Source organism: Malurus melanocephalus, unplaced genomic scaffold (genome assembly GCF_030028575.1).
Source record: "Malurus melanocephalus ecotype Western Australia unplaced genomic scaffold, MMel_1.1 scaffold_78, whole genome shotgun sequence".
NCBI lineage: Eukaryota > Metazoa > Chordata > Aves > Passeriformes > Maluridae > Malurus > Malurus melanocephalus.
This window is the reverse complement of record NW_026623310.1, coordinates 1830680-1858342: the sequence shown is the minus strand read 5'-3', so window position 1 is coordinate 1858342 and position 27663 is coordinate 1830680. Positions and strand designations below refer to the sequence as shown.

The 27663-nt window shown below is 44.0% G+C and overlaps 2 protein-coding genes across 4 annotated transcripts in view; one reads left to right on the top strand and one right to left on the bottom strand.

Moving 5' to 3' along the window:
* The first annotated feature begins 1986 nt into the window (after nt 1-1986).
* Nucleotides 1987-11839, top strand: LOC130574288 (fibrinogen-like protein 1). The gene is made up of 9 exons (XM_057367423.1): nt 1987-2342; nt 2473-2526; nt 3780-3875; nt 4584-4794; nt 5852-6011; nt 7654-7751; nt 7832-7920; nt 9323-9513; nt 10474-11839. The coding sequence occupies exons 3-9, from the start codon at nt 3801-3803 to the stop codon at nt 10661-10663; spliced, it is 1014 nt and encodes a 337-aa protein (XP_057223406.1). The 5' UTR covers nt 1987-2342; nt 2473-2526; nt 3780-3800; the 3' UTR covers nt 10664-11839.
* The window catches only part of THSD1 (thrombospondin type 1 domain containing 1), a 30154-nt gene continuing 14328 nt past the window's right edge, over nt 11838-27663 (bottom strand). For all 3 annotated transcript variants that reach the window (XM_057367422.1, XM_057367420.1, XM_057367421.1), the window contains 2 exons: nt 21404-21562; nt 11838-17091 (listed from right to left, as the gene is read on the bottom strand). In XM_057367422.1, the coding sequence (XP_057223405.1) occupies nt 15716-17091; nt 21404-21562 (1535 nt within the window). In that variant the 3' untranslated portion in view covers nt 11838-15715. The remainder of the gene's footprint in view (nt 17092-21403; nt 21563-27663) is intronic.

The following is a 27663-nucleotide window of genomic DNA, read 5'->3' as shown; positions in this document are numbered from 1 at the left end:
GGGTCCTGACTACCCTGAATTTTCYTAGGGCCCAAGTAGGCAGTCAGATTCTTGCTGTGAAATCCTCAGGTCTCTCCACCTTCTTTGCAGCCTGAAGCAGTCTGCTTCATTTCTTGCAGTTCCCCTTTAAAAACAATCTACAAGAAATTGGAAGAGTTTTGAGATGCCACTACTGTCTTCCAGCTGCAGAGGGGTTCCTTTGCGGTCTGACAGTGTTAATACCTACCAGCTGTCACCTTCATTTCTTTGTCCCAGCCATTTTTCCTCATGACTGTAGGAATAGCAAGAGCTTATCCAAGCCATTCTCTTCAGTCACATTTACCCACCAGCTTGCATGTGCTGGCTGTGCATTTAATGTGTGAATAATACTTTTTGTGACTATTATTCAGCACCTACATACTTTTGCTGGAAGGAAGGTAGAGGACAGCAGGGTGGGAAGGCTTTTAGTTAATGAGACTGTTATTATTTGCTGACAAGATCACAGAGTATCTTAARAAAAGGGAATCTGAACYCCTTCCAAGTAACTTAACAGGAATTTGSACTCCAGAATATTTGTGAAGCATGTGTATTCCAGTAAAAAAAAAAATTGTCACATTGCCTAGGGATTTCAACATCTGTGARGAAACACTGCTGATCACATAGTGTCCACATTCTTTATGATGACTTGATTATGTTAGTTCTGAACCAGTGGAGCAGTACATGAAGACACCCTCCTGCTACACCAACCTTATGTGAACTCAACYTCATGGCAACCCCTCTCTTGTGCTTCACATATTCCTAAAGCTTCCTCTAGTCTGGGAAAATAAGTTAATCATGAAACAGGTATGCAAGGACCATGTTCCAGCTAAGTGGGATTTTCACATGCAGATGTTGCTGAGGCAAACAGAGTCCTARAGACAGCATGAGTGCTCCAGATGTCTTGGCTCTGAGAGATGTTTTGGCAGCCACKGAATGAGGGCTGGAGATTGAATCCTGTTCCTGCAAAGCTGCAGTCTCATAACACACGTGAGTCTCACTGGCATTGCAGTTTCACTGCTCCCTTATAGCCTGGGACCAGCAGGACTTAATGACATGAGGCCCAATGCTCCCTAATCATATGGTCCTGCAGACAGCTGCAGGCACTGACTGTGCTGCCCACACCATGACTCCAACACTGCCACCACAGCCTCAGTCCTGTCCCTGATTTCAGCTGGGATCAGGAGATGCTCACAGGCCARTGAGAATGTTGGCCATATAGGCAAGAGCATAAATTGTTGCACAGCATCTTGAACATTGTCTGGATGGGTCTAGCTGAGAAAGAGACGCTGCTACGGATGAAAGCCCCAGGGGAGGATGTGCAGCCTCCCTGTACTCCAGTGCATGGTACCTGAGCATCTTGCTGCCAGCTGCAGCTCCTGGCCAAGGGGAGAAGGGAAAGGGGCAGAAGAAAAGACCAAGTACCCACTAGAGAGAAGAGTAAACATTTCACTCACTTAATTTCATAGCTGTCAAAACCAGCCTAAAACTGGGGCTAGAAAACAAGTGAGAAGAAAAGCACTGCTTACATAATCTTTTGGCAGTGAAATGAGTCAGGGTTCTTGTGGGAGAAGAGGAATGCAGTGTTTAAGAAATAAACAGCATTGCTGTAATTAGTAATAGTTGGATACTCCTGCTTTCTTGAAGAGCAGGACAGTCATTTACCATGGGTTTATGTGCCTTGTCTGTTGTGCCCATGGTCTCTCCTCTCAACAAAGCTCTGTAAAATGGAACATTCCTGCTGTTTTCTTTAAAATAATCTGTAATTCCTTGGCCATAAAGCAAAGGGAGGCACCCATCTGTTGGGTTTTGTGGTATTTTATCTTTTCCACAAATGTCCTTGTTTGTGTTAACTAGCAAATATAATCATTCCGCTCACAGGAGAGTTACACAACTCCAAGCCTCCTGAGATTTGTCTAACAGCAAATCTTGCTTAATACCCCTGCATTCACTCTTGCTTCAGATCTGCAGCTTCTTCGGCATTATAGCTGTGCTCTCATAAAACAGATTAAACAGCAAAAGGAATGCTGAATGGAAAAGCTGTGTTATTTCCACCTTGCAGGACTTACTGAAATTTGCCTGGCTGTGTTAAAACRCGAGCCAAAACTCCCACAGGGAGCATTAGTCTGAGTGATTCACATAAACACTCATAGAAGTCAGCCTTGGTTGAGCTTCCTAGTCAAATTGGGTAGGTAATAGCACACAAGCAGCAGAGCCCCTCTTCCCCCTCCTTTAGACAGCACTGTCGATAGAAACCTACTGCTGTTTATTCTCTCTGGGAAGCAGCAAGATGAATACTGGATAACAACAGAAAACTTGGGGTCTGGGTAAGTCTTTCACWCAAGGAATTGCGGGTACCTTTTCTGCGAAACGGCCCCTTGATGTGGGCCATCTGGAGAGGAAAATCTCATCAACCTCTTGAAATGCAGCCACGTTTATGATCACTTTCTTTTGCAGTTGACTTTTAAGATCATCTTTCCAGGAGGAGATCTGAAGAAAGGCAAGTTACCGGTATGTATATTTCATGTGTCTTTGGTAAAAGTGTAGATGGGCTGCTTTCTTTCCCTCTGGTCGGCACTGTCTGGTTTCCGCTGTCACTCAATCCCACCCTTCCTGTTGGCTTTYTGCCATCGCCCACGGGTACCGCGTGGGGTCTGACTGACCTCAGCACCAGCGCAGCAGCCACCAGCACCACTGAGGGGCGCTGTGAACAGCATCAGTGGCCCCGGGCTGGTAGGGTTTTCCGGCTGCAATGTTGAACTCTTCTCTCTGTAAGATGAAAAATTACCACAGGCTGGGGCACCTACCTGCCCGTCATCTTTTATGGGCAACTACCATGGAGATCTGCTTCCCTCGGCTTGCTTCGGACCCTGCCTGCCCGTCTTGGCAGAGGGCTCCTCTCTTGCAGCGCCTTTGGTGGTTTGGAAGCATCTCTAACATCAGCTGCTGAAGGAATATTGATAGAGCGATAGCTGAAATGAAGCACAATGCCCAGAGCACAGAGCTGGGCAGCCAAGCTGCTATAGCACTTCCAGATGTGAAGTGGAAGAGCTGGTTTGAGCCTATTTTTCAGATTTTTTTTCTGTTGTTATTTTTTTTTTTTTAAAGCACCATGCAAGCACACTGTGAACAATTTGTACTGTTTGCTCACATTCAGCTGCATGTTCCCAGTGACAGTCAACGTATTTTCTAGCTAAGACTCTCTAACCAAAGCCACATCTGGGGCAGTTTGGCAGCAGACCTCTTTTCCACTGAAATCCAAGAAAAAGCTATCCCATTTCCACCCTGTCATAYGTGTGACTTGGTCTCCAAGCTAAGCCCATACTCACAGACTACTGCAAGGACTGAGGAGAGCAATGTCTACATTCACTWAACCAGGAGGCAAAATTCCTCTTAATTCCACTTTGGGAAATTTGAACTGAATAATGCTACGTGGTTTTGACAAAAGGTCCTCAATGAGACAAAACTGCTGAGCAACTTCCTATCTGTGTGGACACTTAGGAAGAGGTACAGAGACTGGTGGAAAGTCAGAATTTATTTCTGCAACGAATGAGGAGCAAACCTAAGCCTTTATCCCTGCCAGCATACTTGCACTTTAGCTACTGCGCTTTAGCTTCTCCTTAATGTACATCTTCCCCTGATTTCATCTTGCCTGTAGTTTCTAGCAACCTCCTAAACAAATCCTGCAGCATTTCATGGATAATTAAACACAACTCTGAGGGCCGGTTAAGTTGTGAGATAAACTAAAAAAGCCTCCACTGCAGCCTCTTTTCAGGTAATAAGGAATGAGTGTGATGATGCACTGGTTGCTGCTCCTCCTTCTCCTGGTCAGCTTTGGCTCACCTGCTCCCAGGTCCTCGGTGAGTATMTTTTAACTATGTCTGTGCACTCTCTCCATGGTTCATCAATCCCAGTCATGCAGAGGTGGATACTCCCCTGCAAGTGAGATGGAGACCTGTAAGAGCAGAGCAAAAAGGCATCTGCCTGCAGCTAAAGGAATGTCACTATTCTTGTCCTGATAATACAGGATTTTCATGGCATTAAGGGCTGTGCAGCTGTCTGGAGGACTGAACTGATATTTCTAAGAATTAAAAACAACAACAAAAATCTCTTTGAAAAAAATGTCTTTTTTTAGCTAAAACATCAGCTTTTTCAGTTTTACACAAAGATGATTCTGGAACCTCACTGGTTTGGCCTGTCTGCAGTGCAAGTGCCAAGTTTTCCCCTCTTACCAATACAAGCACTTTCATAGCTTGCAAACCTTCCGTTTGAGCTCATCAAATGGGGGTCAAAACAAATTATTTTTGTCTGAAGTTTTATGCATCTGCTCATAYTATGGCATGCTTTGATCAATGCCAAGGCTGTTGTAGAAACCTCTTTTCCATTGGATTCAACTCAACAGCTGATGCTGTGCAAAACTTTTACGTCTTAGGAAGAGATCACCATCAAATCATGTTGATCCACATGGTCAGTGTGACGTGCTAGGGTCAAGAGGAGACAGATACTCCTCTGTGTCTCTCCTTACCACTGACTGAAGTGTGGGGGGTTTTGTTTTATTTTCCCCTCAGGACAAAGACATCTGCCTCCTGGACAATAATAAATTAAGACAAAGGTTAAAACAACTTCAGGATTCGCTTTTCTTATATGAACTGCAGYTGAAGGACATCCTGGAGAACACTTACCACAGAACGAAAAGTGGGCTGTTCTCAGGCAACATGAGTGTGCAGCATGAGATGCTTTTACCCACAACCAGTGGGAATTTGATTGTGTATGACCAAGGTACAGTATGCAGTAGTACGTCACAATGTTTATTTCTCCCTCCAGTGTCCCTTGTCTCACATTTTATTTCTGCTAAAAGTTTTAATTTTTTTAAGTGGATTGTGTTTTAAAATACAGATATTTGGGAAGGAGAAGAACTGACTGGTGGTCCTGACACCATAACATATCCCTTGGGGYTAGAATCACTTGTCCCAGCTCTAGGCAGCTACTAGCCAGGTACAAAATGGACACCTTCAGCCGGGCTTCTCACCTGGGACTCTGCTGCAGAGAGGAACAGTTACCTCTCATGTTTTCCATCAGATTTGTTTTAGGCATCTGYTTAAGGAAGAGATGGGTCCTGCTCTTGAAGAGCCCATGTTCCCTGAGTGACTTAGGGGACACTGGAGTGCCTGGCTCAGCTGCAGGCACTGAGACCTGTTTGGATGAGCCAAACCTCCCTGTTCCTAAGTTCCTCCATTATTCCTGTGGCACAGTAACAGGCATGCATTCTTTGTTCTTTGGTGRATTTGAGAACACGGTCATAAATGATATTGTTGCCTGTGGCCAAGATTTTAGGCTTTGGGCATTACATTGAAAGTGTGATTCAGCGATTCTGAAAGGTTGTCTCCTGATATAGCCCTGGTAGAGCTGGACACAGGAATTTAGCCTATTATTTTAAAAATATTGTTCCCTGATCCTATCAGAAGTACAGCTGAGGTTACCTTACCTTCCACATGGAAATTAGCTTCCCTTGAAATGATCTTGCTGACAGAGARCATTTCAATCCCAGGCTTTCATGATATAGCCGCAGGCTAACCTGCAGCTATCCTGCATCTCACCAAGAATTTGGGAATGATTCCCTCAGAGGGCATGACATAAAGGCCAGCAGTTTGCAAACTGGTGTAGCTGTTGCCTTGCTGCACCATTTCCTTTGACTTTACAGGGCTTGCAGAGCTATACACAGGCTGGCMTGAGTCCCTGCCTCACTGAGAGCCTCCCAGTGATGTCTTCTTTTGGTGGCACATAGCTCTTGGCTTTCCCCCCACCCTGTTAAACAAGCTGATATCATTCYGCTCAGATTGCTCTGTGGTGTATAATCAGAAGAGCACCAAAAGTGGCTACTACCGGATCAGGCCCAGAGCAGACCGAGAGCCTTTCCTGGCCTTCTGTGACATGTCTGATGGTGGGGGCTGGACTGTCATTCAGCGGCGGAGCAATGGCAAGGAGAATTTCAACAGGTAGGTGTCTTATGGTTGCATCAACAGGGCTTGCAATAAGGCCACCAACTCCCATCCTTGTCCTGCTGCCAGGAAAAACCCCACCCTTGAGAAGCAAGATATGCAAGACTTTGTATTACTGATGATAATTTAGGGCTAGGACAAAMTGATGGTACCTATTGCAGGTGGAGACCCTTTTCAAAATGGATCTGTAACTTCTTTTCCATGATTTCTCTTAATTTGAATACCTATTTGTTTTATCATTATTGGAGACWGTCAAAGGCTCCAGATTGGCTGGCATTTGCTACCAGTGCACAGACTGAGACCTGTGGAGCAGATCTGTTTTCAGATCAGGAATTATGTTCAGCATGTTCTAGCATTTATTACCGTATTCAGATAATCCAAAAAGATGACRAACCAGATTGTCCTTTCCTTATGAAAAAATCCAGAGAGCTGACTTTCACTCTGAAATTTACAGGAGAGATGTTTTGGTAGGAAGAAATTTCCCCACGCACGTTAATTCAATCACAGCACATGCAATTTCAGGGCATATCTAATTCCTCTTTAAATCTACATAGTGCACTACAAAGCTACCTCAACTGACTAAGCCAGCTTGCCCAGAGAGTGGTAGCTATCTAGCCATGGTAGATAGTTCAAATGAAAAACAACCTGAAGAGGAGCATGGACTAGTATGTAGGTCAGGTAGAATTAATATCCATAAAAACAATGTGAAAGAGGGAATAAACACAGGGTTGCTAAAATTAGAAATGATGATACACAGGAAGTATATGTGAATATCAAAAGTGATACACGGATCATGTGGATTATCACTTGTTGAAAAACAATATCTATTGGATTTGCCTCATTGAGCCCCAGCAGYACCCACAGATCCCCGGCGCAGGAAACACACACGAGACAGGCAGGCGGGCAGGTCCAGGTTTCTTCTTTATTAATCTTCGTATTTCAGGCTCTCTTAGATATAGTGATATTCAGCTCTCTATCTTAGTGATTCCAGCTCTGCCCCCTCCTAGCTCTCCTCCACCCCCAGCAACTAGCATGCTTTAAATATACTTTTCTTATCTTTCCCGGGTTTTGAGAACACACCAATCAAACATGCCTCAGCCAGATCACATGGCTAGGCAGCCTCCAATGTTGATGCAGCATGTTTTTGTCTTTTATTGGTAGAATACTTTCATTTATCCAGTCCCATGACTGGATGCGTCAGCCCAGCTAGAGTCTGCGCTATTTTGACCCTCTGAGCTCAGGCTGTGTCCGAGCCCAGCCCCCACACACAGCTGTAAAAATGGCCACGGCCACGGCCACGGCAAATATCAGATGTTTTGCTGAAGATCAATGTGATAGCTGCTGCTTTTCTTTTCCATTTAACTGGCAACCTCAGTCTGCAAGTACTGCATCTGGCAGTTTGAAGGTTTGATCCCAATATATGTGCCTGCACAGGTTTAGCAGGGGGAAAAGTAACCTGTGAGGTGTATTTACATCTAAGTCAGAGTGACAAATCTCAGCTCAGCTTGTGATGAGTCGGATACTTTTAGAAAAMTGTATCTAGAAACACAGATGAAGTTTTACTTGTTACCATACCCAAATGTCACAAACTGTCTAATCCCCGCCTCATGCTGACATTGATATTTGTATCTCTTTGCAGGAAATGGGATGATTACAAACTGGGATTTGGGGAATTCCAGGGCAAGAATGATGAATACTGGCTGGGTAACGACCACATCCATGACCTACTCACTAGAGGTCCAACTATTTCTTCTCCCTATGCTTCTTTCTAATTTGCATTAGATAGTTCATCTTACAGGACACAATTTTATGTTTAGGAGAGAACTCATTAAAGATTGATCTGATGGACTGGCATGGGGAAAGACGTTATGCTATCTATGAAAATTTCCAGCTTGCAAATGAGCAGGTAAGAAATAGARCAGCAATTTGCTTGCTTTGGTCTGTGAGGGTGGGGCAGCTGCAGACACAGCGTCAGACCAGTATCAGAGTTGTACCTACAGCTCTGCAAAACTTACCTGCTCTAGTTCGCTGGGCTTCCTAGTTTCTCTGACTGACAAACAGCCCTGGGAGCAGGGACATAAACCTGGGGCTTTTCCCTTAAACTGAGTGCCCAGGTCTGTGGGTGACAGGATCACATGTGAGTGCTCTCTTGCTAACTCTGTGAACAGAGGGCAGTTCTCTGCCACAGGGCACAGGGATTCCCACATGTACTTGCCTCTGGCCTCATGATTAAGAGTCTTCTGTGAGTGCGAAGACCCTTAGGGTTTGAATCTCTGCAACTAAATGGAATCCTGTTATCCTGCTTCCTAAGAGAGTGTTTCAGACTGTCACATAAAGGGCAAGTGCCAGAATAAATCCTGTCAACTAAGTTTTAAAATAAAATAGTGAACTCTAATCAAAGCTTTGAAAGAGCAGTTTTAAGTTACTGTCTTGAAGAGAGGAACCTGTAGCACTACACCTGCTACTACAGACACAGAAAACCCARAGACTGATGCATCCTGTATTTTCATGTTTGCTGTCTAGCTGTAGCAGTGTCCAGTTCCCCACAGGTGTTGTTCTTTGCAGACTTGCTTTCCTGAAAACCACACATAAGTAGCCCAAATAACCAAGGATACTGCACAGACCAGTCCTAGTTCCCACTCCATCACAAGTCCAGAAATGTGCACATTATGCTTAGTTTGCAATTAGAGATTTCTTATAAAATGTTTGAACAGCTTCATTTTAATACCTTACTGCCATTTTTTCATAAAGAAAGGAGGACAATGATGGCAGAAGAAAGCCCACAACACCAAAGTGATCATTCACTTAATATCAAATATCTCTTAGACCTGTTAGCTGTGCACAATTGAACTATTATTCTATGTATTCCTACTGGGACAAGACCATTTATCTAGAAATCAGATGGCTTTTAGTCCTTGGGAGAGAAAAATGCCTAAGAAATTGTTCTAGTTGAACAACTGATCCATTTATGAAGGCAACTACTTGGCAGTTTCCTGCTAAGTTTTTCTTGATCAGCTAGAAAGAGCTTTCCATCTTGCTGCAAAGTGTATTAAATGGCTGTTGAATGGCAATAAACCTGAAGCCTTTTGTTGTAGCAGCAGCAATAATTAGCAATCCCTTCTGGAAGTTTTAATCCTGCATTGATCTACACTAGCATCATTAAAGCATGGAGACAAAAGTCACCCTTTACTTCAACAGCCATGATGCCTTTGACAGCAGATAAGATGGCCAGAACTAATTTGATCTTAAAAATGGGAGGAAAGGCAGAAAGAGTGGATATCAAAGACACRTTTCACATATTCTTGCAGGACAATTACAGGTTATGGTTTGGCACCTATTCTGGTAATGCTGGCGACGCTCTGTCTGGTGGGAGCAATTTTGAAGATCAGTGGTCAGCCTCTCACAGAGGGATGCAGTTCACCACATCTGATAAGGATCATGATCGATTCCTGGCAGGCAACTGTGCATCAGAGAACAAAGGTGGCTGGTGGTTTAACAGGTATGGGAAACAGCTGATTCCTCTTGGATGCAAAGGGTGTGGGTGGCTGTACACCTGAGAGGACATGCCTGCCTAAGAGCAGCTGGAGGTTGCTGTGTGCACTTGTCACCTAACACAGCCAAACCTAAGATGTTCACACCTACAGATCCTCCAAGGAAAACAATTTGCTTCTTTTATTACAGCAAAGCAGGCAAGTTGAATTAATTTTAAGAAATGGGCCCCAGGAAAGTTGAATTCATTTTAAGAAAATGGGTCAGAACAAATGCATAGGGGCCAATGACCTGGAAGGAAAAGAACCCAATTAAAATTCCTGAAAGTGCCTTGCAGTATATTCCAGAAAAGAAAATGACTGTAGTAATGATAAGGTGAAGTATGTACAAAGGCTATTTCCCTAGTGKGGAACATTCTAACAGCAGAGCTACCCCATAACACTTATGATAGTATATTTGCTGTTCGCGCATACACCCAAAGGGTCCCCTCTTTAACAGCCTCAGAAACATGGACACACCACTCTCAGTTTTTCTCTGCTTTAGTGCAGGATGAGCCTCTTTGACCAAATTCTCAGCATATACCAATYGAAATCAATGGAGATACAAAACTGTGCATCAGTAGTAAGCTTTACCTCAATTAAAAGACATCTGCATTTTTAGGTATCAATAAGGAGCTTAATACACTTGAGCTGGAGCTTACCAAATGGCACTACACCCCTTTGGTCAGGCAATGTAGTTATAATGTCTGTAGTTCATACACCCGAAGGTGTCAACAGGCTGAAGTATCTGACCAATGTAGGTGTCTGCTTTAGGAGGATCCACATATTCCTCTATATTCCACTAAACCACTTTCATCCTGGCTTGGTACTTCCATACATATGTTGTGTGAGAACTGTACTTCACTGCAGTGATGCAGTATCTTCCAATGCTAATCATAATTCCCTTTTTCCCTTTCCTAAATCATTCAAAGGTGCCATGCTGCAAACCTCAATGGGCGATACTACAGAAGAGGGAAGTACAGTGGATCCCATGATGATGGCATGGTTTGGTCTACATGGCATGGGATGTGGTACTCACTGAAATATTCAGCCATGAAAATCAGGGCTCCATTCTTTGTTGACAGYGAGAGTGGTGATGGTGAGAACAGTCAGGGCAGATGAAACCTGCTGCTTTGGAAAGAGAAAAAGCAAGGCTGAAAAGAATGGTGTAAGCTGATAGCCACTTCTCTGCCGCTGCCAATTGCCAAACCTGCATTTGACAGCTGGAGTTGCACCTGCTTCTGCTGCCTSGAGCTAACAGCCAGACAACAATTTCATAGAAAACATATGGATCTTAGACATGGGACAAACACAGATTTCTTTTTCAGCAGTTTTCAATACTTTGTTGAAGAATGTTTACTGAAAGCTCTCTGAATAATGTTTATTGAAAGCTCTCTGGACTTTGAAGGCTCAAGCATGTCCTTTAATCTATCTATACTTTTCAAGGTCTAAACTTTTATCATTTTGATTTTAACCATCGGTATTTCAGTTATRGGAACATTACTATAGAAAGAAAAAGGGGATGGGGAGTCGGACTTTGTCTGGTGTGCCTTTGGTAGTGCTTTGTTCTGCATCAGGAGAATGTTTTTAAGCAACTTTCSCTATAGTTCCAATTGCCACGCTTCAGCTGCAGAGCACTCCTGGTGTTTGAAACCAAACCTGTGGATGGACATGCTCCAAACTGCTGATGTGCATCCAGACTAAGGCTGCTTCAAAGTAAACACCCATAACATGGACAGTGTTGGGGTCCATTCTCACACTTCCTGCTGTGGATCCACTGCTAGAGTACACAACAAGACATTAAAGCAGACAAAGACAATCCTGCCAACCCAGATTGGAGACCCAGATTAAAATGAGGTAGATTTTACTAAAATTAGGGTGAGCACAGATATTCTTAAGAGTTCCTAAAATGCAGTCACGATTCATTTGTATATTCTTCTGTAATTTGCCAGATAACTTTGCATTAGTGAAGAGGAATCAGAAAGTGGTTGAACCCACAAGGCACACTGCTTTGTCTCACTGGGGTGAAATGAAAGAGCAACACTGATGAATGAAAGAAATGACTGAAAGAAATGGAATACTGAAAATTTATTTTCCACAACTGTTAATAAGAACAGTTAAAAATGAACATATCAGCTTGATGAAAATTGTTTAACTATCATGCTGTAAATAAACCTGTTTCCTTCTTTTTCTGATTTACAACAATTTTTTAAACTGGCACTTCTTTTCCATTTACTTGTTTTTATATCCATACATATTGTAATTTGTATATATATCATTAAGAGTGAAATAAAATCATCCGAGTAGGACTTAACACTTTTTCTCTGGTTTTCAATAGTAAGAATGTGAACAGAAATCTGGATCAAAATCTTGGAAAGCTCATAATATGAGAAATGTATTCTTTCAGTGTTGGCTCTGGTGCTTTTTCACCTGTTGCCCTGGGTAGTCGAGAGAGTCTGCAAGGTAAGTTTAAGTTTCATGGCTCAAGCTGTCCTGAAGACAATGCAGAGCTATTTGGTGAAGATTCAGTGTAAAACTTGGTTTGGTTCCTCTGCTTTGTCAAGAGATAAACCYTTGTTCTCACTGCTTCCTAGACATCCCAGCAACTGCAAACATGAACATCCCAGTGTAATGGGCAGCATTCCAGGGAGCTGTCTCCTAAAGCCTGTGCCCTTGGCCAGACTGCACCCCTCCCCTCTTCCCAAGTGTACCCACGTGGAATGAATTTGCACCTACATGTCTGAAATGAGGCTGCCCTTGTGAAGAAAGGGATGCAAACAGGCACCACTTACTCTTTCCCTTCTGATCACTAGTTCTGTATTTGGATATGGTTAAATCATACTGCAAGCTTGTCAGTGCACCTTAGGAAGCAAGGAATGACTTTGCACACATTGTAACTGTGTGGCCACTGGTGCAGCAATGAGAGCAGAAAGGATGGTTTTTATCTAGGTGGAAGACACAGGGAAATAAATTCATGCCATCTGGCAGGTAATGCTCAATCCATTCTCCAGAAGAGAGCTAAGGAAGCAGGGTAAAGATTACGGACTGCAGACTGTGGAAACTACAGCACTGAGGGAACAGCATTTGTGGTTTGACAGTTCATTAAGCAGCTGATAACCCATCTGATAATGAAGTATCAAGCTGGAGATAAAGTCAGTAGGGCTTAGTCACACAACCTGCACCGATTCCAGTTCCCCAGTGAGTGAAGCATGAGCAACATAAAGTCCAGACTGCAGAGACTGTTTCCCTGTTTCAGTATGGAGGGGCAAGCATTATAGTTGGATCCTTCAGCCAAGCATCACTGTTATGGTGCTTTTTTCTGTCTCTGAGAGAGAAAGGGGGGCCAAGGTGTGACAAGCTGGGAGGGAAGAGGTCTGCCTTACTGTCTTTGATGTAAGATGTGTCTCAGTACATCTAATAATATTACAGTAGCTGTTCTGAAGACAGCACAACACTGGGACAACTTTGCAGGAAGCAGCATTTGATTTAGAGCAATGATCCCCCTTCTCTGCCTTCCTGTGGCAAAGGAAACCCACTTGGAGATGCAAGGGTCACAGGGCTTTGTGCAGGAGCCTGCAAGTCCCAGGAAACATTTCAACAAACCCCAGGAAGAATTTCAAAACCCTCTTCGTTAATAAACAGGGTAAAATGCCACTAGCCAAGTACTTACTGGATCTGAGGGCTACCGCCAAGCTCAAATCACTCCCGCTGAAGGTTAGGGGAATGCTTGCTGAATCTTGCTGCACTGCAGATTTGATCTCGTGTTTCTGCAGGGTCTCCCTCCTACGCTAAGAGCTTAAACAGATATACTGTAGCCCTGCAGCTCCAATGCTGACGGATCAGGGTGAAGGTACTTCACACCACCAAGCTGACCTCAGTACAGGCAGGGTAAGTAACCTGARCAGCAATTGCTTCAGAGGTCTGATTTCCAGCTCGTTTAAGTCAATTTAAAGACTCGTTACATTTGATTGCCTTTGGATAACTCTTCAAGCRTGAACATGTTCTCAAACACTTTAAACAGCTTTTCAAGCTGACAGTTTATGGGAACACATCACTGGTACAAATGCCACGCTGGGCCAAGGGCTGAACATTGGCATCTTGGCGCTGCTCCCAGGAAAGAGGGAGCTCACATCACTGTGGGAGCCGGATCCTTTGCTCCAGCAGCGGCTGCAAAATGTTACCCATCAAAAAGGCCATTCCAACAGCCAGATTTGTCTCTGGCGGCCAAATGCTGAGTCTTGCTCCTCCTATGCTGTCACAGCAGGTAACACCAAGTGCCTGTCAAGCTACCTGTGCAAGCTTTGGACACTGCAGTGGGGTGCCATCACAAACAGGCAGCCAATGCACAGCAATGCTGCTCTTCCTTTAACAATGCTGTTRGTTTGTAGGGGAGAAAAAAAAAAAYAAGTGTGGGATTGGGAAATCTCTCTTCTACACAGAAAGCCAGTTTTGAGAAAGATAGCAGCCTACCTTCTGAGAATGGAATACATGCTAATTTTGCCTTCACACCCACAAGGCAGGTTAAAAGGCATGTAAGGTTGGGCTCCTTATGGGAGAGTTGATTTCAGACTAACAGTCCACTGCCTAAACCTTTCTTCTCGCACACCAACCTTCATGGGCAGCATCTCTTTTCCTGCTTTTGCTCACTAGCATTCCCCATGTCTGCAAAGTTCTCAGAGAGATGGTTATCCTAATGAATGGCAAGAGAAGTCTTAGTCATTCACAAAGGCCTGAGCTCTGCTTCTGCTGTTAATTCGTGTTCCAACCCAACTCTGAATATTTACAGCAGTATCTAATGGCAAATTTGTGATGTTTGGTTTTAAAACACAACAAAAAAAAAACAACATCGTGGCTTTCGTAGTTCACTGTTACTGCTCTCTACAGCCCCCTGAAAGAAGGTTGTAGCAAGGTGGGGCTTGGTTGGCCCCTTCTCTCCCAGGTGACAGGACCAGAGGAAATGGCTTCAAGTCACGCCAGGAGAGGTTTAGATTGGATATGATGGAAAATYTCTTCACTGAAAGAGTGGTCAGGCATTGGAACAGGYATCCCAGGGAAGTGGTGGAATAACTGCCCCTGGAAGGGTTCAAAAGGTGTGTGGATGTGGCAGTTAAGGGATATGGTTTGGGGGTAAAAACAGTGGTGTTACATTAATGGCTGGACTTAAAGATTTTAAGGGTTTTTCCAATGTAAATGATTCTCTWAGATTCTCTGTGAATTACCAGATGTTGCTGGGCCATTTTATTTTTTATTATTAATCAAATGATCTTGTTCTTTGCTGGTTTTGTTCATAATTTATTTTGAGCTTACTGTAGTAGTATTACTGTCAATATATTTACATAAAAATTTTAATAAAGGAAAGGATGACTAYGGAAAAGATTCATAATTCAACCGTTCTCTCACTGCTTTTAACAGGCAACATGCTATGGTAACATTTTTGTGAGAACTAAAACCTGATCATCTGTTTTCTTTGCTCTCCCTGTAGCATGCCTGTTGTACTAACTTCCTGTTTGCTTGGCATAAATATTGACAGTAAGAAAATATCAGTCTTGAATGATGAAAATGCCTCCTCAATTTTAAATTCACTCAAGTATTCAGAACCAATTGTTAGCACTTTCATGCAATCAGCTAAAAAGCCCCACCATGAGTTACTGGAGCAACAATGACAAATCAATGGAGTTCAATAATGACTATCAAAAAAATGATGAAAACTGCCCACAGCTTGAGCTTTGTGCTTTCTAGATGAGAAATGATTCACTAATCAGGGAAGATGGTTGAGGATGCTGGACAATGGATGCTTCAGTATCTCACAGTCTACCAGTGCACAGTCCACAAGGTGGGAAATGTCAGTGGCACTCATCATGTATAATGCACGAAACATGACTGCTTTACACAATAAAATCTGTGTTGGCTATTCCCGYGCCATACCTTAACCAACATGTGCTTTCCCAGGTTACTTGGTGTGTCTTGTACACACATACATACAAAAAATAATTATATGAAAGCACTTTTCAGTAATTAGAACGGAATATGTTCCCACAAGCCAGACCTGGGGCATTATTCCCTCCTGCTGTGTGTGGAGATAATGTGATTCTGGCTCTTTCTTCCACCAGAAGCAAATGGATCCTGCAGATCCTCTCCCACGCACGCCACTCCTGCAGGGCCACAATGAGTCACTCAGATCACCAGCTTCTCAATGCTCAGAGTACTTGTTTCATCTTCTTCATTAGAGCCAAAATACCCAGGGAGGTCGATCATCTGCTGCTCTGCCTCCRTTAAGCCAAAAGTAGAATTGTCATAAAAGGCAAACTCAGGGTCCAAGGGGAAGCTCTGGCATTTGTCCCTTCGATACTGGGCAGGGCTCACACTTAGGCCTCTCTGGGAATTATCTTTGCCATTTGGGCCTGTTTCTTTCTGCCACACACCTTTGGGGTTGGGTGAAGGGCCCCTCTTGCTTCGGCTGAGCTCAGACTTCTCAGCTGCCTTCTCCTGACCAGCAGGCTGGCGGTCACTGATCAGGTCCAGCTTCCTCACCAGGGGACCTGCCCTGTGGTGGGGCTTTGCACTGTGGCCCTGTGGTTCACAGCCCAGCACAGTGCTCTGGGGTTGATCCAGCTTTTCACAAACTGGATTAAYGTTTCTTGATTTTGGCCGTGTCCTGTTCTCCAGACCGTGGTCCCATGTCCTGGTCCTGGAGTTGTAGAGAGGAGTTTGTCGGGGTGTGAGAGTGGACATGCTTCTCTCTCTGAAAGGCCTGGCTTTTTTAGTTTCATGGAAGCTGGCTGTTCTTCTGAACTGTGAGTTTCTGTGACAGCCCCTCTCAGGCAAGTCTGCTCTGTTATCCTGGTGCTTGAAATGACCTCTTCTTACCAAGGTTTGGGTAGGGCTCACTGCAGGATTGGCCTGTGAGAATGGAAAATCCAGCCTGGTGTGAGAGYCTTCCCCCAGGAACCTGGGCTGACTGGCTGGCTGATCCAGAAATGGAGATTTGATTCGAAATTTGTTTGCCGCTGTCTCCTCTTGGTTTTCCCCACTCAGGGGAAGCATTGTGGTGGCACCAAGAACCGTGTCTGTGAGGGGATTCTGAGAGACATGGTACACCTTAGTGGTCTCTGTCAGGCCTTTTTTCTTCATCTCTTTCAGCTGCTGCTGTGCCAGGCGGTAGCTGAAAATTGGAGGGATTATTTTTTGGGCGTTTGGCTGAAAGTTTTCACTTCCAGATGCATCGTCTTCTTGGGCAAATTGGAGGCTTCGCCTGTTAGTTAGAGGAATGTTAACAGGGGCATCCCCTCCTTCAGCAAAGCTGTCCCGTTGCTTGTTGCCTTGGCAAATGTTCTCCTCATCAGAGTTCTTCCGGAAGCCAGGAGAATGGACAGAGTTTCGTCGGACAGYGGTGCTGCATTTCTGAGCTCTGCAGAGCTTCCTCCAGAGGGTGATGAGAACAGTGGCAAAGATGATGAACAAGCATAGGGAGATACCTGTGATGGTAACTATATTATTTGCTTTCTGGTCCTCTCCTGGCTGGACAGAAGGTGGGGTGGGAGGCTGCACAGCTGCAAGAAAGAGCACACACATCTGTCAGAGTTGCACTGGTGGCAGCATTTTGGTATTTGAGGATGAATACTTTACTACAAAGGAAAAATAAGCCATTAATACAAGAAGTTGTCTGCCATTAAAACTTGCTCATTGGAGATGACTTATTACTCAATGACTTCACACTGGCACAAACAYCTACTATGCCTATTTTAAAGCAAGGATCCCACAGACCTTCTAAATATAATAACTATTTTTTCCTGCTCTACCATTTCCGTAAGTTATTCCTAAATACTTGTACAATGAGGGAACTCTAATTGTCCTACTTTATGAAGTACACTTAGATTCCCTGGTGAAAAGCAACATAAAGGGGGTAAAAATAATTCAACCCTAATACCYCACATATCACTTTAAAATTATTTTTAGGAATGCTTAAGTGGATGTGAGAATTGAAATAATTTTGAAGAGAGCGGCAACCACAGGAGAGGAAACGTAACTTTTCTAAGCAGTTCTCCGAGGATGCTTCTACCACTGTCTGGTGCCACAGCCCGGAGAACAAAGCTTTCCCATGCCACAGCAAATGAAAATGCCATTACTTTGCTGTCCCCAGCATTCCAGTATTGACACTGTTCTTYTGTGGACTGGAGATGGGACTTCAAACAAGGAAGAATACTCTACAAGCTTTCTTCACTGAGAGGATAATCAGCCAGTGGAACAAGTTCCCCAGGGAAATCATCATGGCACCAAGCCTGCCAGAGTTCATGGACTGTCTGGACGATGCTCTTACTCACATGGCTTTGTTTTAGTAGTCCTGGGGAAGCAGGAAGTTGGACTCAAGGATCCTTATGACTCAATGCCAACTGGAGATATTCTGTGATTCTAACCTGTAATGTAAATCTCTCAGAGCTGTCCACAGTCCTATCTAAACCTCTCACCTGCTTCTTGCAGCACATTACAGATGGCTGAACCGATGAGAGATTGGTATTTCTTTTTGAATGATGTCTCTAGCACTTCAGGGGCATTCTTCAGCAGAATACAGCATGGTTGAAAGTGGATGTGTTGGTCCAGTAGCTAATTTTAGTATCTGATAGCACTGCCCAATTCCTTGGGGTCAGACACCTGCTCCATGAAGCCATCATTTTGGTGGAGGACAAGGTTGGTCAGTTGCAGTTGACAAGAACTGGCCATGAAGTTGTTAGCACAGACAAAACCACTGAGCAACCCTGCCCTAGTCTCTAGTTTTATCCAGGACCCAAAGCCTTCCATCAGAGTCAGCTGTAAGGTTTGGCAGGTGCTCCGGCGTGTGCCACAGTGACTGTCCAGGAATAGGAAATGTGACAGCACAGTAAAAAGAAGCAGACACCATGTACTTCCCATAATTAGAAGAACACACTCTCAACAACAACAAGCTGGTAGCGCAGCTGTTAGGTGGGCAGAATGCACAAAATGCACCGATGGACATAGGCCAGGAGATCTCAAGCTGCTACAAAACTGCTGGGGTTGGGAAGAGGGTCTACTTCCTTGATTCAGGACAACCTAACACCCCCATATCCTTTTAAAAATCCTGCCATTGGATTAACTTTGAGCATTGTGTCATTCTGAGAGCTTGGAAACAGTTTAAAGAACAAGACCACTGCCCGCTGAAGGAAGGAAGATGTCAAAAACTTGCATTCAGTCCAATGCCTCTGGGCCAAGAGCCCAGAGCACTGCTATTCTGTTGAGAACACCTACGCWGGGAATGAACAAGCTGACCTCAGGCAAGAAGGCAGGACCAGCATTTGCTCTGTTCAGCACTACTGCAGCAGAGCAATTCATTCATTTCTAACCTTTTTCTCAGTCCTCTTTGTTCACAGATATTTTCCAAACACTCCATTCTCTATTTGTAATGAACACTGTACTGCATCATTTGGGCTAGACAGCCAATAGCAAGGAATCTGCGAAGTTCAAAACAGGACTGGGTCTCTATGGTTCGCTTCTCCCTGCACCTCATTCCCCTGCCCCWGCACTGCCTGCTGGCCTCACTCCTTCAGCAATTTGCTCCATCTGCTGGACTAACGACTGCCGAGTTAAGCTGGAAACAAAGCTTATCTGCTTCTGAAAGCTTCAGACAGCCATGGTGGGAAGGGTGAGGGTGACACTCCCAGCTTGAGATCAGGAAGCAGATGAACACCACAAAGTCACAGCCTTCAAATTACTTCTTGAGCAAGCTGAGATTCAATGGGATGAAATCAGTAGGTGATTCTGTAAAGGAAATTGCCCCATATGGAAGCAAGTGCTTTAGAAACCATGTGCAAGAGAGATGTGTGGTATTTCCTCCAGATTATTCTACAGCAATGGGTGCAGATGCAAGTCTCCTATGCATCTGTGCTCTCTACCTATTAACCCTCCTTATTAACCCAGAGACCTCACTGGGATCTGGGGAATGTCCAGACCTCCTGAGTCCAACCAGACTGCCACAGGTGTGTGCACAATGTACACACAGGATGGTTGGAAACCATCATATACCTCATACAGCTGCAGACCTGCATGGGAGGAGTGGCCCCTCGCAGAGGCCTGTCACCCCCATGCACGTACAGAAAGGTGCACACACAAATCTTGTGTCCAGCACATGCTCTGCAAGCAGGGACCCCACTCCAGGGAGCTCTGTGCACCAAGACTGCTCTCTAAGCTCCAGAGGTCGGGATGGAACTAGCTGGCAAGGAGCCAAACCAAGTTATATATTTACAGACATACCCCTCCAGCAGATAAACAGGAGGCATGGGATAGCACAGTTCAATATCAGCTTTGGAAAAACACTAACAATCCCATTGTGGTGGTGGCATTACTGCCCACAGCAGCCCCAGACATATTGACATAGAGAAGACAAGTAGAGCAGGGCATTGATTTTAAGCTGGGGCCCAAAACATCTGAGTTGCTTCTCTCTGCTTTCACTCGCAGCTTTACAAAATAAGGAAAATGAGGAAACCCCCCATGGTGAGCATTTTCAAGTTATTAAAAACATCAGACCTGTTAAAACATTCCCAGTGCTGCATGAACACTGACAAAATGCAATACCTGGCTTGATGGAAAGAAATTTTTAATATTTTCCCTTTACCCAAACTTTTGTTAAATACAAGCCATTTCCAGCAGTTTCACAACAATTTTCAATCCCACCTGTATACTGCTGAGGCCTTCATCYTCAGACACCTTGAAGCTGGTTCAAGTCAACACCTTCATTAAAAAAATAGTTATCCCGTCTTCCTGTTCTGGCTACACTTTCTCTCCTGCTGCTATCCTTCCCTTTTTGGTGGCAGAAGCACTGCCATGGCCATGTGCTAAACAACTCCCCACATCCCCAAACTGTCCGTTGTTTAACTGCCTCCACTGCAGTTCTCCACACTGCACTTTTGCAAGCAGAAGGAAGTGCATGCAAGCAGCCAAAGCAAGGAATAAGGCATTGCTCACTTTGAAATAGCCTAAAATACCTGATAAATTAGAGTCTGAGATCCCAGGAGCCTTCAGAGTTCCTGGGCATCTTTCCCTCCCCATCCCTGCCCCCTGTGGCACCAGTGGGACACAAAGGCACTGGAGTTTATAGATCAGCTTTCTGGTCTCTGGGGTCCCTTGGCACCCATACACCCTTTTCAGCAGGGAGTTTGCAAGAAGCAAAAGTTTTGCACAGACTGAGCACCAGCACCCTGCTAAAAGATGGCACTCCTCATGCCCCTCATGGTGACTGTCAGCACCCAACTGTGGCATTGGCACAGCCTCATCCAGCCTCCCTGGTGGTTGCTGTAACTCCCCTATCATCTTACAGGAGGTTCTGGTCTCTTGTATCTGCTGGCAGATACAAGAGACCAGCCAGCAGATACTGGCCCGTGCCAGCCTGCCCGGTCACAGGCCAGTAGCAGTGGCAGGCAGGAACAGGAGCCACATSAAAAAACTCACAGAATGGGAACCTCACATCACAGGTCCCAGTTGGAACCAGCACCCTTTCTTATTAGACTTTAACTTTTTAGTAGGTTTCCACTGGAGTCGCTGGCTTTCATTAGTGAACATGTCCTGCAAGCCTCAGGGTCTCTCTCTGAGGACTTCTCCACTCCCTGGCCATGCTGGAGATTTTAAACTGCTTCTATCGCACCCAMGGCATTCAGAAATATGCCTTGGAGCCCTATCTCCAGTGTCCCAAAATTGAAACGCACAGAGGCTCCCGCCCTACACCACCAACCACAGGAATGTGACAGCCCCCCAAATCAATATGACTGAAGGACAGATGGGATGCTTCCATTTTACAGTTTGCTTTTGCCAGGGAGGTTACACAACCAGGGGTAAGAGGACAGCAGAGTTACATACACACACACTCCTCCAGTGAACACAGGGAAGTCTCCCTCGGCGATCCAGCACAGCCTGGTTTTGCCGGTGAGGAGGTGAGGCATTCTCGGAAGCGCTCCCGGATGCCATCCCCACAAGTGACACTGCATGGGCTCCAGGGCTGCCACGGGCTCCACGTTTCTAAAAATACACAAGCACACAGCAATGAGCAATGGGTCTGCCTCCTTACCTTAAAGACACAGCCATTTGTCTTTTTTTTTTTAAGAAAAACAGCAATAAATAACCAAACAATGCAAAACAGCAAGACCAAAAGAGTATCCAGGGATGAGCCAAAGCTTCCACTTGTCGTTTTCCTTTTCTTACCCAAGTGTCAGCCTTCAACACAGTGGTTTGTCAACTGSCAGGCAGGTTCTGCCTGGAACAACAGTAAAAGGAAATGAATCCATAGACCTTTGAAGTGGGCTGGTAATTGATCTACTAATCCAATTCCTGTCTGACAAGCAGCCACATTTACGGTAGGATAACCTGATTGACTTAAACACAGTTACTGCTGATTTATATGACTGTGACAGGATGATAATCTTCCAAGACCTAATGAAATGACAACATTGATTTACTCTTTATTTTCTTCTCAGCACATAGGCATGTTATTGATTCATTCATTTGACAGCTTACAGGTCCCTATTGTTTTATTGCTTATGGTTAGGCAATTCACTCAAGATGAAATTTTGCATGTTCATTTCTTTATTTTAAGTGGAGGCAGACTCATGTTCYCACATTATATTATAATTTTAATGTCTAATAAAATCCCTCCTTTTCTTAAACAACATCCTCATCCAGTGATCTCCACATTCAAACTTTACAGCAGTGAGAACCCAGAGAGAAAGATGGAACCATTCCTGCTCATATCTGACAGTTGTGACACTGAAGCAAAGCCACAACTTTAAAATCCAAAAACAATTAACAAGTTCAGGGGTAATCTTAAAGGACAAAACCCTGAGGGACACTCCAATGGGTCAGTTGGCTTTGACAGAAAAACAATAAACCATTTCACTGATCACAGATAAAGTTGAAAAAATAGCTAAATTATTTAAGTACATCAGGTTTGTTAAATTTTGCTCTTTTACATAATTTATGGTGCTGCTACTGCCAACACATGCCATGATTTTTAATTTTATTACTGCTGCTAGCATGCCCTGAGCCCTTAACCAAGTTATGATGTCAAAAGACTAGACAGTGTTGCATGACTCAAAATGGCTTTATGATTTTGTTATATTGGTTGCTGTATTGCTCCTAGTGTGTTATTACTTTTAAATGTCTCTAACAAGAATAAATACAGCTGTATTTCAATAAAAATGAAATTGTAACTGCTTTGGCCCATGTCCTACAAATTTTTGTGAGCATGTCAGCATTAATGTGAGCTGCCTAAGTGGACCAGCAGGGCTGCTCTCCCACTACAGGACGGGGCCCCAGAGTTTGAGCTCACACTTGTGCTGTCAGCCATGGCTGCAGAGCGTGTGGGCACACGCTCACACTCATTTGTGTGCCTTCATGTCCCAGTGCATCCTGTRTGACCTAACACAGAGTGACCTCCCCGGCTGTTTGCCACTGACTCTGCCACAATACTGCAGCATCCAAGATCCCAGGCTGTATTTCACTTGGTGCTCTTTGTGCACCTCTCTGCTTTCACCCCTCTGTCTCTGGAGCTGGATATGAGCCCAAAGGCAGACTGAGCTTTCACATTCCTCCTTCAGTTTGCAGCTATGTCAGTAACCAGTGAAGTGCAAAATGAAGCAAGTATAYAGTGTCAGGAAAAAAGAGAATCAGAGGATGTCAAGAAGTGGGTAACCGAGGAAGTTTGTTGGGATAAGAGTCCCACAAAGGCACAGACCATGGACAGTTTACAACATCACATCAGCTAGTGAGTAAAGCTATTACTGAGGGAAGGAAGAAAAAATGTTCATAATCAATAGTTAGTCAAGGGCTCATGCCTCCTCAAAAAGACTTCATGCTATCATAGTATYTGGGGATCTGACAACACTTTTCTTCATATCAGTATCATGAAGGACTCCAGAGTGTCCCTYAGCACTGGCAGAGGGGCGAGCTGAAGGACCTACCTCCTTGTAGACTACTTTGTGTGAGCAGCTCTGTAAGTTCCTGTCATAATTTCCAGTGCGTGAGCTAACTTGTTTCCTTCTCCCCAGTTCCCCTGCTCATTTAAACATCTGTTAATTACAGTCAGATGCAGAGCCAGACTCAGAAAGGTTCTGGTTGCCTCCAGTGCTAACACTGGTGACAGTGGAGGGTGCTCAAAAGTCGGCACATTGATGCCTGTGGGTTTCAGGATAAMAGAATGTTTAGGCCAAGTAGTTTGCTAACACTGACGTCAAATCTAAGATGTGCCCATTGCTCCAGGACACTTTTCTCCGACTTGGACTTTGGCTAAAGGCAGAGTTCCTTAGCAAAAACATTTGGCATCCATAACTTTGGGGCTAAGAAACATGCCTTAAGCAGCAGGAGAGCAAGAAATGCTCCAGCTCCCTTGAAAGATGGGAGATTTAAACTCCTGCAACTTGCTCTGCAATCTCCTGCAATTACCAGAATGTAAAAGAAAATGAAGCACAGGCTTATGCTCCCCCAAGGAAATGAAATGATTAACCTCCATTTAAGACAATCAGATTGAAAGTGCCAGGGGAAAAACCAGAAGGTAGGCACTGCAATCTAGCTCTAATAAGTGTGAGATTTTTTCACATACAATTGAGGAATCAATTATCAACGTGAAGACATCTAACTGATGAGTTAGTTTGAAATMGCTGACAGTTGGCAGATCTGCCAACATGAAAGATAAATGTAATTAACTGTGTTAATTATTGCTCTGCACAAATTTATGCCCTCAGATTTCTGCGTTCACAAGATTTTGTGCATGCAGTGCTGTCCATCAGCAGAGACAGTGAGGGACACTCAGCACTGTCCTTCCAGCCTCATGCCTGTAATAGTCCTAAACATTTCAACCAGGCCAGTGGTGTGGGACAAAATCACTAAGCACTAACAGGTTCATATAAATATCTATGGTAGCCTAGGGGATTGCAGGATATTTTTGGAAGCTGAGATCAGTTTTTAGGTCCTGAGAATGTTTTTACACACATTGTGTTGGTGTTTAGACAAAACCTTGGAAAACAACCTCTCACCTTTCCATAGTAATGAAGCCTCGGTGCACTGAAATGGTGGCATGTYCCAACAGGTTACTCATTTGGACAATGAAAGCACAAGGATCCCTTTAAAGGATGAAATCCTAGACTCTGTCTGGGAAAATTACAGTGTTTTCCCCAAAACAGGCATTATTAAGAATTTGGGAGGCACTAARAGTATTTTTTTCCAGAAGCTAAGAGCTATTCCAGTGAGTCTATAAAACCTGATTTATTCCTAATGTGTGGAGATGAAGCAGTTACTGACAGAGGTGAAGTGGATGGGGTACAAACCARCCCTGGCATATCCAGATCCCCTGAATATGCCTGTTTCTAAATAAACATCCAACCCAGGTACAGAATCAGGCAACAGAGCTAAATGGCTCCCAGATTTTCCTACGATCAAGCAGATGTGAATCATAATCTTACTCAGGAAGCAAAAATTTTATGGAAATTGTATATCCCTGCCTGAACTTCAGATGCTCCATTTACTTCTCTCTTCCCTTATGGAGCATTTTTCTCTTCAGAAGGTCTTCCCACACCTTCCTCTTTCCCTCTGCTGACAACAGCTGTATTTCTTACACCTTGCCAACATCCCAACAGTTTTTTTTTGACAGTTAGCAAAAGTCAGATGAACAAGAKTCATTTGTGCTGTAGGCAAGTGCAAGAAAGTTCACTGCAAGCCACACCAAAGTTGAAATTGGTCTCCGGAGTGTAACTAAGAACTGGAAAAGAAAGTTAATTAACACCAGAAATATGAAAAAAATATGCCTTTTTCTATGCTTTAGCATTACTGATTAATATTATCAGTCTCATCCTGAATGTTTCTAGCAGGATATAGACTAGGACTTGGGACATCATTCTAAGGAGTGCAGAAGTCTCACTGCTGGGGACACTTAAATCCCAGATGAGCAATGAACAGGATAAAGCATGGAAAAGAAAGAGCCTGCAATGCATCTGTGCTGGGAAAGCTGACCTAACTGAGTTTCCTACCTCAGACATCCAAATAATCCAGTTAAATATGGGGGAAAAAATGAGCTGTTTGCCCCTGTGTGAAACAGTGAAGAGCCCAACGAGATGAATGAAGTGACTCACATCTCACTGTTAATTCTTTCACTGGTTCTCCAGTTAGGGTTTACAGAAAACTGCACAAGTGCTGTCTCACAATTAATTGATGTGTTCCCCACCTTTAATAGACCTATTCACAGCAGTCTTGGATAGCACAAGTGTTTTGTGACACTTATTCTCAAGCTGATGGCCTGGGCCCTRGCCCACTCAGGGCCACTGGGAGCTTTCTCCTTCCTACTCCAAGCACAAGTCAGATTCCTGGTCCAAAAGGCTGTACCAAACCTGGCCAGGATGAGGAGTAAAGAGCAGGACTGACAAAGGACCAAGAATATAACTCATGTCTGATATATGGAAAATAGATGTGGAAAAATCATCTTTTATCTCATCCTCTGTGGTTTGGGTGAAGATAATTTTAATGATTTAGGAACTTTGATCTTTTACAAAATAATATCTCTGCTTCATAACAATAGAGCATATGCTAAATGAAGTAAGAACTGGCTAAGTGACAGATTGGATACGCAACTGTCAACAGAAAACCATCACCGAGTGAGAATGCATTTGGAGAGATTCCAAAGGGATTAGTATAAGGCCCAGTGCTTTTCTAATTGATATGACAATAAATATAAAACCATTACTTAGAAAATATGTCTCTCCTGTAATGACATTAAGTAGAKAGTGCAGTTGTATCGAGCAACATAGGGTACTTGCTAAATTAGTATAATTCAAACAAAACAAATCATAAACCAGCTAAACCAAAAACGTAGGAAGAAGAAATGCAAATTGCACCTGCAGGATGGCAGACTACATACTGAAATAGCCCAAGAGGAGTTTATCGGGTGAAAGTGATAGAAAATTTCATAATGCAACCAGTGGAATAAAAGCAGATTTAGGGGTAARGAGAGTGCTACTGCTCAAGCAGCAGCAGTGAGGAGGATGTCTGAACACAGCATCCAAAGCTGGGTACCCTGGCTGTCAAATAAAAATGAGTGTTTAAAATAACAGAAAGGGAGCCAAACAGAGTCAGTAAATTAATCAAATCCTGAAGAAAATGCCTTCCAATTAAAGACTCAATCCTTTCAGTTTATTATAACGAACACTGAGAAAATCTGGTAGAAGTGAGATGACCTGGATGTGAGGCAAAGATAGTGGATGGGAAACAGCTATCAGAGAGCAGCAGAGCAAAATCCAATCACCAGAGGATAAAGCTAGATTAGCTTTAGTTATGAAACACAGAGTTTCCCTTTTCAAAAGAATAAATAAATCAGAGCACAGTATTGAGAGAAACTATCAGAAACGCCTGTTGTGTGGTTTCTTCAGCAAAAGACCTGATAACTCTCTGGAGGGTAAGGGGCAGTCAGATACAAAGACTAGCTGTGGGATCAACACCAGGGTAACTGAATGAAATGGCCCATGCTGCACAGGAGCCCAGACAAGATTATTTATCACATCTCCTTCCCTTAAACTTCAGGAAGGCCAAAGCAGAGAAATTAAGAGACTTTAGGAGAGGTGCCTGTTGTGCAGCAGTCGCATGTTTTACACAAACAGGTATCAGGGGTGTAATTCTAAGCAGGGCACCTCACAGTGCTCTGCAGCAGGRTGAGTGGGCTCAGGAGAGCCAGGAGGCTGATGGCCATCACAGGCAGTGCAGGTTCTCTCTGACTGTTACGGCTTCAGGCTGATGTGCTCCTCCCAGAACACCCTGCTCCTTTCAAATGCTGCCTKCAGGCTTTGAAGTCTCACAGACACAGGCACAGAATCAGATGTGCTGCAGTCTAATTAATTTCAGGCTGACATTTTATTTACGACTACATGGTGTGGTTTGGCTTTCATCGGCTTTGTAGATGTGATACTCTTAACTTGGCAGCTTTTAACTTAACTCYGCTCTTCAAGAGGCATAGCCTGATCCTTTTGACTGTGATTCTAAGGATGGTGCTATTAAGGAGCTCAGGGAAACAGAACAGATTGCAGGGAACCATTGCTTAATATGGGTCTCATCAATTAAAACAGGTAAATATTGGGCACAGAATC